Source organism: Hordeum vulgare, chromosome 7H, assembly GCF_904849725.1.
Source record: "Hordeum vulgare subsp. vulgare chromosome 7H, MorexV3_pseudomolecules_assembly, whole genome shotgun sequence".
Classification (NCBI taxonomy): Eukaryota; Viridiplantae; Streptophyta; class Magnoliopsida; order Poales; family Poaceae; genus Hordeum; species Hordeum vulgare.
In genome coordinates this window covers 402,564,740-402,575,719 of record NC_058524.1, presented here as the reverse complement: position 1 = coordinate 402,575,719, position 10,980 = coordinate 402,564,740, and the positions used below count along the sequence as shown (strand labels likewise).

The 10,980-nt window shown below is 48.2% G+C and overlaps 1 protein-coding gene across 1 annotated transcript; it reads left to right on the top strand.

Annotated features, from left to right (window-relative positions):
* The first annotated feature begins 2,864 nt into the window (after nt 1-2,864).
* Nucleotides 2,865-3,714, top strand: LOC123410984 (uclacyanin 1-like). Its single transcript, XM_045103904.1, has one exon. It carries the CDS (start codon nt 3,018-3,020, stop codon nt 3,537-3,539), a length of 522 nt encoding a protein of 173 aa, XP_044959839.1. The 5' UTR covers nt 2,865-3,017; the 3' UTR covers nt 3,540-3,714.
* The last annotated feature ends 7,266 nt before the right edge of the window (nt 3,715-10,980 follow it).

The window sequence follows — 10,980 nt, the reverse complement described above, 5'->3', positions numbered from 1 at the left end:
GCTGATCATCCTATTTTGCATGATTTTCATAGTTTGAATCGAAAATAGCATAGTTATTACAAGCCGAATAAAAATAAAAATGTCTCACATAGTTCGTACATAGTTTTGCTAACGAATAAAAGAAGATAAATCTATTGGTTGCGAACATGAGCGCACATATGCTCAATCAAATCATTTTGCAGTTACACGTGAGTTTCCCAATCACGCATGTCTTGATGAAATTAGATGAACTGTTGAACGTTGCCGCTCCTCCATGCTCAGACTCAACATTCTCACCGTGAAACTGAAACACTTGATCGTACAGACGTTCCGGGTGCTCGTCTTCTACGATCATATTATGCATGGTCACACAAACAGTCATCACCTCCCATAGTTTCTGCGTGCTCCAGATATTAGCAGGATACCGAACGATGCCCCGTCGAGATTGCAAAACATCAAAGGCACGCTCGACATCCTTCCTAGCACTCTCTTGCTCTTGGGCAAATCTTTTCCTCTTCTCTCCGACAGGGTCGGGTATTGTCTTGACAATAGTGGTCCACTGAGGATAGATACCGTCACCCAGTTAGCATCCTTTGAGGATATAGACGACGCCCTATGGGCTATATATATAGGGAAATAGAGGGAAATTTCGTGACCCCTTGGAGGAGGGGTCCGAAAACAACCCTAACTCGGTTTTCTCACACATACGGACTCTAAAAGCAGTCTATAAAATGGTATTTCAAAATAACATGGGCCTGGCCCAAAAATTGTATATACCAAATGGTATATATGTATGCATGTGTGTATGCTTATACATATATTTATGGTCGTATGTGATATTCTATGATATACGTGCTATGAGAAATTCTATGATATATGTACCAAATTCTATGATATGTTTGAAATGAAAAGGAAAATAAAAAACAATAATAAACAATAAACCCCAAAACCTCAAATCACAGAATCCTTTAGTCCCGGTTGGTGTTATCAACCGGGACTAAAGGTCCCTGCCCCCTGGCACACTCTGACAACCACGTGGAGGGGATTTGTCCCAGTTCGTGGCAAACCGGGACTAAAGGGTGGGGCTTTAGTCCCAAGTTAATAGTCCCGGTTAGTGAACCGGGACTATAGGCCCTTACCAACCGGGACTATAGCCCAGTTTTCTACTAGTGCCTGTCTTTGGATGAGATGGTGGCTATCATTTAGTAGACTTTGATGATCCGACTACGAAGGTGTGAGGACATCGCGCCTTAGCAATCATTAAACAAACTCCGAGGTTATTGATCATGCTGGAACACGACCAACCTGACCACAAGGATCTATTTTCTGCACAAAAACAAAGAACAAGCAAGAAACTGAAATTGTAATATGAATATTGCGAATATAAGAGAAAAACATTATTGATGAAGGTAGGGTTATGTGTCGTCTTGTTGTGGTTGTAGAACACAAACGAAGGATGCGACATTGCGGTTATGGAAAACTTGTAATCTAAATAAAACCCAAGTCTAAACGGCGCCCTATGGGCTATATATATATATATATATGGAAATAGAGGGAAAATTCGTGACCCCTTGGAGGAGGGGTCCGAAAACAACCCTAACTCAGTTTCCTCACACATACGGACACTAAAAACAGTCTATAAAGTGGTATTTCAGAATAATAGTGGCCTGGCCCAAAAATAAGGTGATGTAGCACCTCTAATATCCTATGGACGAAAATTATGAAGTGACATCTTGTATATTGCGTCCAAGCCTTCATGCTCTCCTTAAGGCGGCTTCGAAGTCCAAAAATCACCACTGGAAGCACCTCCCCCTCCATGCTTGATCCCGCTTCAATGGTCATCCTCCTGTCCATGCTAGGTCCTTCATTCATAAGTAAAATAAAAGTATCAAATTTGGGCAACATCGTATGTTCATGAACATTAGAAGGATTTTTAACAAACGAAAGTACATGTTATTCAATTGGCGTGTGCGAGCCCTAGTAATTGGTCGAATATGTACAACGGTAAAGGTTGTGGGTGTAATAATGATATTGATGTCCTTATCAACATATACGCACATAACCTCGATAAACAAACAAAATAAATCTAGATGTGAGTTTGGTAATATCTTATACTTTTACCAATCAAACATAATCTCAAGAACATTCCACTTATTTTTTTAGTTTTACTTCTCATATCACCAATCAAATATTCATGTTCTTAAAAAATCAAATGTCCTCAAAATAGATTGTAACCAATTCCTGCAGCAACATGCGGTGTATTATCTAGTTTTTATAAACGAGCGTACGCACATCTTATCTTTGTGAAAACGTATGATCAAATGAGTGGTTACATCATCTTAGATGACGAGGTCATCACAACGTCTTTTTAGTCGACGAAAACGTCTCCTCATTAGATTGACGACACAAACGTCTACGTAATTGACAAAAACTTCTCCACGTATCAAACGTACATCGCCGAAAGTCTGAAAAAAATTCAAAAAAAAAATACAAACATCATTATCAACTATGTGACTTGAATTTTGATGGACAAGAGATATCATTGTCCTTTTACCCATTTAACCACATGTTGGTTTGGTGATGCACGAGACTTTGATTAACTGATGGCACGATATTTAAACAAGCACAATCGTAATTGACCGTGCCTAAAAGATTCTTTGAAGCGTTCAATCGTGCATCTGGGTAGATATGGAGTATGCATATATCGACCAGGCAGTAGGCTAGCAGCTTCTCATTCTTGATTATTCAACGAGCTCACATTCGATTATGGGCTATATATAATTTCCAGATCGACCCGTACAACAACGCGGTTGTCAAATGCTAATTTGACAGAGTCAGTATGACGCATTCAGCGACCTACCATCTCATCATCTGTATATATCCCAGAGTATCATCATTCCTACAACACAACCAGGCCAGAGTCCAGACCCTCGGACTTCGAACTTACGCCCCTCGACCATCTCAAGTTCTCAACATTTCCAACCCTTCTTGGGTCATCTCCTCAACTGCTAGAGCTACTAGTCGCTCGGCATTCATCCATGGCGGCAGCTATCAGAGCTCTCCTTGTTGCCGCACTGACCACCGCGGCGCTGTTCGGCACGGCGCTCGGCGCCAGCTACACAGTCGGCGCACCGGCCGGATCGTGGGACCTCCGAACAAACTACACCCAATGGACTTCCAGCATCAGGTTCTACACCGGCGACGAGCTCCGGTTCCAGTACCCCGCTGCAACGCACAACGTGGTGGAGGTGACCAAGACGGCCTACGACAACTGCAGCAGCTCTAGTCCCATCGCCACGTTCCCGAGCGGCAACGACGTAATCCCGCTCGCCGCCGTCGGGACCCGGTACTTCATCTGCGGCCTGCCCGGGCACTGCGCCGGTGGCATGAAGATACAGGTCAACGTCGAGTCGAAGGTAGTGAGATGCCGAGGGAGAGGGGCGAGGCAACGGTGCAGACAGACAACGCCACCGGCGAGCTCGGCGCCTCAGGCTGGTTCTGAGCCTGTGCTAGCGCTAGGGCTAGGCGCCGTCGTGGCTGGTTTGATGCTTTTCTTCTAGTCAACAACGACAGCGCCACGCAATGGCGCCATTATAATTTTCCCTCTTTCTCCTTTTTCTCGTGATTGATCATGCCTGCATGATTCTCTGTATAGTAAACTATATCATTTATTTATTTATTATATGTAATTCTTTTCCCAATACTTATTATTATATGTAATTCAATTTGTCATAATGCATGACATTTCGTGGAGTTCTTTACATATATATATATATATATATATATATATATATATATATATATATAATACTAAAGCGGTTATTGTTTTTTGGAAAACCGTCGCGGCGGTTTTGTAGAAAAGTCCCTCCATTTTCGAGGATTCAATCCGCAGTCCCTATTTAAATGAATATCTGAAAAGCGATTCATTTTTGCACAAAACCGCTTTTCTTCTAGAATACTCAACCCGCGGTGCTTCTTCCCTATTCATCTCCCCAGCGATGCCCGTCCCCATGTGCCGTCTCCCTCCTGCCCCGCGACGGCACTCGCTGCCGGCCCCGATCTACTACCAAGGATCCGGTATCGTGCCCTTGGTCCCCCCCCCTCCCCGTCCCCGTCCGTGTCTCCTAACCCTCTCTCCTCCGGCTACCAAGGCCCGTGGGTGCCCGCCCGACTTCAAGGCGACGTCGGCGATAAACAAGGATGGATATGCATCCCCACGTCTCAACTCTCAAGGTGCGGTTGATTCATCTCTCCGCTATCTCCCCTTCCGTCCTCGCCTTTAGATGAAACGCCCAACATGCGGTCCTATCCTTATTTTGGCACGAGGGGCTCGACAGGGATAGAAGCGCATCTCATCATTTCGCAAGAATGGATATCGTTACAAGTACATGTACTGAAGAGATGAGTATATGGAATTGGCTTACACTCGCCACAAGCTACATCAGTGTCACATCAATACAATACATACAATAATCATTATGAAGAGCAGGGTCCGACTACAGACGAAAACAAACGATAAAAGAACGACGTCAATCCTTGATATCCCAGGCTGCCGGCCTGGAACTCATCCTAGATCGACGAAGAGAAAGAAGAAGAAACTCCAAATGCACAATCGTCGGGCTCATGTCTTAATATCACTTTACATGTACCTCCAACTGGTGTTGTAGTAATCTGTGAGCTGCAGGGACTCAACAGTCTCATTTCCAAAGGTATCAAGACTAGCAAAGCTTAATGGATGAGGTATGGTTAAGTGGTGAGGCTGCAGCAACCGACTAAGCATTTATTTGAGCTGGCTAGCTTACAAGTACAAGAATAAAAGAAGGAAATGATCTACGCATAGCGGACGTGAACTACTGATGATCAAATGAATGATCCTGAACATCTACTTACGTCAGACATAACCCCACCATGTCCTCGATCGAAGAAGGAGGTCACGAAAGAGACAGTCACGGTTACACACTCAGTTGGCAAGTTTTAGTTAAGTTTACTTCAAGTTATCTAGAACCGGGTGTTAAACAAAGTTTCCACATTGCCACATAACCGCGGGCACGGCTTTCCGAAAGATTTAACCCTGCAGGGGTGCTCCAACTAGTCCATGACAAATGATCACAAGCCGCATAGAAATCCTCGATCACGAAACTCGCGATCTCGTCGGACTCCTTAGTGGAAAGCCTGAACTCTGAGATTACACAAAGCATCACTAGAATGCCAATGCACAAGATATTTCGTAAAAGGTAAAACTAATCCAACAAGGCCGCTCAACGTGCCGACGATCCCGATAGGAGCCGCATATCTCATTCTCAGGGCGCGATCGGATGGGAAAGATGTTGGGTTGGCTAAACCCCGGGTGAGCAGGGGGCGCCGGACATCGCCCGGTTTGGACCAGCACTCATGCGGAGCACTGGCCCGGGGGTTGATTAATTATCCACGGGGTCCGGAAAGTCCCTATGCAATTTTATTAGGTTATTAGACAAATGTAGTACCAAAGTTGGGCCTTGCCAGACCAGTTTTACATTAAAACAAAATATCAAGGGGGTCCCCATAACAACCCCGATCATGTTAGGAGCGCTCAAATATGGAATATAACACCGGTATCCGAAACTAAGGCGGCAAAGGTGGAACAAAACACCAGGCTTGAAAGGCCGAGCCTTCCACCTTTTACCAAGTATATAGGTGCATTAAATTAATTAGCAATTAATATGGTGATATAACAAGGAACCCATGTTATCACATGGAAGCAACTACACCTGCAACTAGCAATGCTATCAAATGGTTAAGCAAGTGGTAACATAGCCAACCAGTGGTTTGCTAGGTTGTAGAAGGTTGAAGGTTTCATGGCAATGTTGAGAGGCTGACATTTAACAGGTGGTAGGCAACGAGACATAGCGATAGCAACGAAACAACTAGCATGGCAATGATAGTAATGGTATCTAGGGAAATGATCATCTTGTCTGAGATCCCACTTGGAAGAAGAACGACTCCATGAAGTAGATGAACCGACGTAGTCGAACGGATCCTCACATTCCAACACGCTTGCAGAACTCTATCGGGACGAAGCAAACCGGAAACCAGAATCAACACACGATAATCACCACGGCACATGCACGACATGATGCATACCCTAATATGATGCATGTCCATTTTCAAATATGCAAGGCACGGCATGGCAATTCACAATAGTCAAACGCTACACATTAAGTGAAGCTCAATATGCAACGAGTTGCATATTGACGGAAATCCATATTTAATTATTTAGTTCACTCCTGTTTGTTAACACGGCAATATTAAATGTTGTTAAACATGGCAAGGGGTGAAGCACAAAATAAACTCCTATCTAGGAATTTTAAATGAAGTCGGAAACGACATATAGCATCTCCGAAATGACACCACACACTAACTTTGTAATCTGTCCAGATTTGTCCTAACCACATTCTATGTTTGTTAAGCGGCAAAACAAAATGGTCCACGTGATTCTACTCATCATTCTAGTCCATTTACATATATGGCTCATCTCCAACGGAGCTATGGTTAATTAATTGCGGCCTAAACCGTTTCTATCATGTCGACATGCAAACCGACGCAAACAACACAACTGACAGCCTTAAGCATGCATGAGAGTTGGAAAATAGTAATCTACGCAAAATTATACACGTTTTACATATACAACTTGTCGCGACCCGACACACGGTTTAAAAACTACGGACGTTTTCAAAATATGCATGTTTCTGAAATGAAATAAAATCGCGGGCGTTAAAAAAAACTAATCGGGCTAAATCTGATGCTACACGGGCCTAACAGGGGCATGGCGCAATTTAAATAAATATCGCCCAATCTGCAATATAGGGGGGTTGCGAGGCTCACCTCGGGCCCGACCCGGTGGAGAGCTGGAGCAGGCCGAGCTGGTCGGGCGAACAGGGCTGACGACGAGGTCAACGGCCCACACGACGCTGGGCGAGGGAGAAGCACGCTTGGCCGGCTAGAGCAATGTCGGTGCTGAGCCGGTTGGGTTCGAGCTGGGCCTGGCCCACACGGCGATCAATGCTGGCTTAGCGGGATCGATCTGGACCCAGATCCGATCGAGGCTAGCGATGGCGACGCGCTGGCTGCGCGGGGCTCCTCCATGCGGGGGTTGCTGCCGGGGCGACGGTTCTGGCGGCTGGGGGCGGCGACTACCGGCCGGTGCTGCCGGTGCGGCGGTGATGGGGCTCCGAAGAACCACGCTAGCGGCAGGGCAAAGACCTGGCGGCGGGAGGAGCTACGGCCCGGGGTAGGTAGCGGGAGGAGAGAGCTCCTCGGGGGCTGTGCCCGCGGGAGCTGCCTTCAGGCGCGGTGGCAGCGGAGCCGGGCCCGGGAGGGCTCGATCTGGGCCTCGCGGACCTCGAAGCCTGGAGAAGAGAGGAGGTGGGAGCAGATGGGGTGGCGTCTGGCTAGGGTTTCGGGCATGGATCCCGAAGAGAGGAGGGGGGCGCCCAAGTACGTAGGGTAGTGGTGCTTATATTGGGAAAGGGGGCTAGGGTTAGCAGATTTTGCATCCGATTTCAACCACACGATCGTGATCGAACGGTCTCGGCTGCGCCGTAGAGTTAGGTGGATGTGTTGGAGAGGCTAGGCGGAGATGAGAGGGAAAACGAGCACCCGGCGACAGAGTTTTAAAATGCCTAACGTCCAACAATTTAAACGGCTATAGTGCCACTATATAATAACGGTACGGGCATCAAACGAACTCCGATTGCGACGAAAATTGGTCGGCGGCCCACCTACATTATATTAAGACCGCATGCCAAGTTTTGACCCAATTCGAGAATATTTTTGGGACACTTTTAAAATCAATATTTTAACGATGTCGCGGGCGCATGCGTGTGTGGGTTGTTTAGAAACGGTCAACGACAATAACGGAGAGAACCAACAACTACTAACACATGCAAGTTTTCAAAACTGGCGGCAATGGAGTGCCGATGCAATGCAGATGATGCGCATGATGCGATGATGAGTGTGACAAACAATCTAATCCCACGGCGGCAACAGAATAAAAGGGGAATCTTCTGGAGTGTCAGTCTCGGGTTGTCACAACTCTCCTACACTAACAAGAGATCTCGCCCCGAGATCTAAGAATGAAAAGGGGGATGAGGAAGAGAAATAGCGAATGGTAAGGCTTAGTTGCTTCTTGGCAAATGAGTGAAACCAACGATCCTTGAAGGTTGCAAAGAGATGAAGAATGATATGAGAAAGAAGCAAGAATTCAAACAAAATTTCGGCATCACTTTGGTAGGAAAAGGGGACAAAAATTAGATAAGATGAAAAGATCTTGAGAAGATTCACCATTCTTCAGGCGTAGAGATGAAGCCGGAGATGCAGCAGGACGTCAACGTCGAGAGCTCGTCGTCGCCGTACTTCAGGCGGCTATAGCGCTGCACCTTCCACAAAAGCGTACCTTTCTTGCTGTGAAGAAGGCATCGCCGGCATGGACGCTCACTTCTTGCAACATGATGGGTACATCCGATATCATGCTGAGAGGACCACGTGGGTAGCACGGGCGAATAGCGATGATTTCTCTGCCTACAACATGGGTGCAGCCGGGCGGCCGGGCCCTTGCAGCAGATCGCATCACGTTCTCCACTCAGCGAGCGGTCGTCGGGTAGCATCCGCGGTGGCGATCACAGCAGCCCCGTCCGGCTTGTAGCATCCTGCATGAGCATGACCCCCTCCTTTGTAGCAAGGTCCCCTCAATGCACAGTAGCGCGTGTGCCACCCCACGACAACGTTGGTGCACCCCCCGCCCTAGAGCAATGGCGACCTTGTGCACACAGGCTGGTTGGAGAGCTGCCTTGGCGCATGCCTGGGAGAATCTGAATTGAAGATGGAGCGACTGAGAGGAAAAGGCAGAGTGCAGAAAAAGAGGATCACGAGGAGAACGATGGAGTGGATGGATAAGGTACGCGAGAGGGAGGACGGGAAAGCGGCCCTGGGCCTTCCACTACTGTAATTCATAAATTTGCCGTCAGCCTGGCCTTTGCCGTCTGCTGACGCATGGCAAAGGTACTCTTTGCCGTCAGCTGTCGCACTGCTGACGGCAAAGAGGTGGCTGATGGCAAAGGTTTATTTTGCCGTCGGCCACCTCTTTGCCGTCCGCGAGCGGACGACAAAGAATATCTATGCGGACGGCAAAGCCCACACCCCCACCCACCCAAACGGCCGAAACCCCCACCCCAACCACCCCTCCCCTATGCCGTCTGCCTGGGGGTCATTTGCCGTCTGCCTGGGGGCACGGCGGACGGCAAAGGGGACGGCGGTTGCCCTACCCGATGCCTCCCCACCCCGCCGCTTTGCCGTCTGCCTTGGGGGTCCTTTGCCGTCTGCCTGGGGCACGATGGACGGCAAAGGGGCGGCCCACCAACCACCATCAGGCCAACCCCCTCCTCCCATGTAGCCCCAGTCCCCTGCTCGAATCCACCCCGCACCCAACGTCCCTCCCGCGCCGCCCCGACGTCCCTCCGTCACCTCACTCGCCGCCGGCCCCCTGAGCCGCCCCCCCGCGCCCCCTCCCCTCACCGGCCGGCCCCTTGCGCCCCCTCCCCTCATCGGCCGCCCCCCTGCGCCGCCCCCCTTCGCCCCCTCCCCTCAACGGCCGGCCCCCTGCGCCCCCTCCCCTCACCGGCCGTCCCCAACTCCGGTAAGATTTTTTTTTTAAATTTGATAGTTATTTTTTTCTATTTTTTCTGTTAAATTAGATAGTTAAATTATTAGGTACTAGATAGAAAAAAATAACTTAGAGGATAGTTATTTTAGGTAGAATAAAATATATAGAAAAGAAAAAACTCAGAAGATAATAATAGAAGAAAAAAACTAGAAGAAAAAAGAAGAAGAAGAAGAAGAAGAAAGAGGAGGAGGAGAAAGAGAAAAGAAAGAAGAAAAAGAAGAAGAGGAGGAGGAGGAGGAGAAAAAAGAAGAATAAGAAGAATAAGAAGAAGATGATCAAGAAGAAGAAGAAGAAGAAGAAGAAGAAGAAGAAAAAGAAGAGAGGGGAAAAGAAGAAAGGAGAGGAAAAGGAACCCCGGCACCCCGGCACTGACCCTCGACCCCCGACCCCTGACGCCCGACACCACTAACCCTCGACCCTCGACCGCCGACGCCACTAACCATCGACCCCCGACCCTCGATTCCCGACGCCCGACGCCACTGACCCTCGACCCCCGACTCCCGACACCTGTTCGGCCTCTTGTTGACCGAAAATACCCCAACCCCCGACGCCAGTGACCCTCGACTCCCGACGACACTGACCCCCGACCACCGACGCAACTAACCCCCGACGCCACCGACACCCGACACCACCGACCCTCGACGCCACTAAGCCCCGACCCCCGACACCTCTTCTTCCTATTGTTGAATGAGAAGGTGCATTTCGGCCTTCTAGAGGCCGACGGGGGTCATAGTTTTGTAAATTATGAGTTAGGCCACATATTTTCCGATCATGTTAATTATAAAAACATCGTTTGTGTTGATCGTGTGAATTTCAATGTGCAGTTGTTCGACGACCTCCACGTGCGTTGGACGAGCTCCGCCCTTGCGTTTGTTGGTGAGCACAAATGACTTCTCCTACTACCCCCTTAATTTGCTTTGTCCCGGTCTTCGTGCCAATGAAACTTGCTAGCTATAGGTTTCTTCAATCATGAGTATGCGTGACCAGTATGCGTCTCCCGTTCGAAAGGGCGAGATCTATAAACATGCATTTCTTTGCATATTTATAACCGCCATCCTTTCGAATTGTACAACATTATCCATGGACAGCCCGAGTATGTGTAGATTGGGTTCGTTTTCCCGTATGCTGTGCTCTGGATCTGATGCAGAATTTCGTCAGTGCCTCCCTGTTGTTCTCCGGGTACACATCCTCTCCGCTTATTGCCGAGACGTGTATCAGGAGAACAGCGGGGAGGTGCCGCCGAAATTCTGTGTCGCATCTGGAATAGAGCATCAGAAAACAAACCCAATCTACACATACTCGGG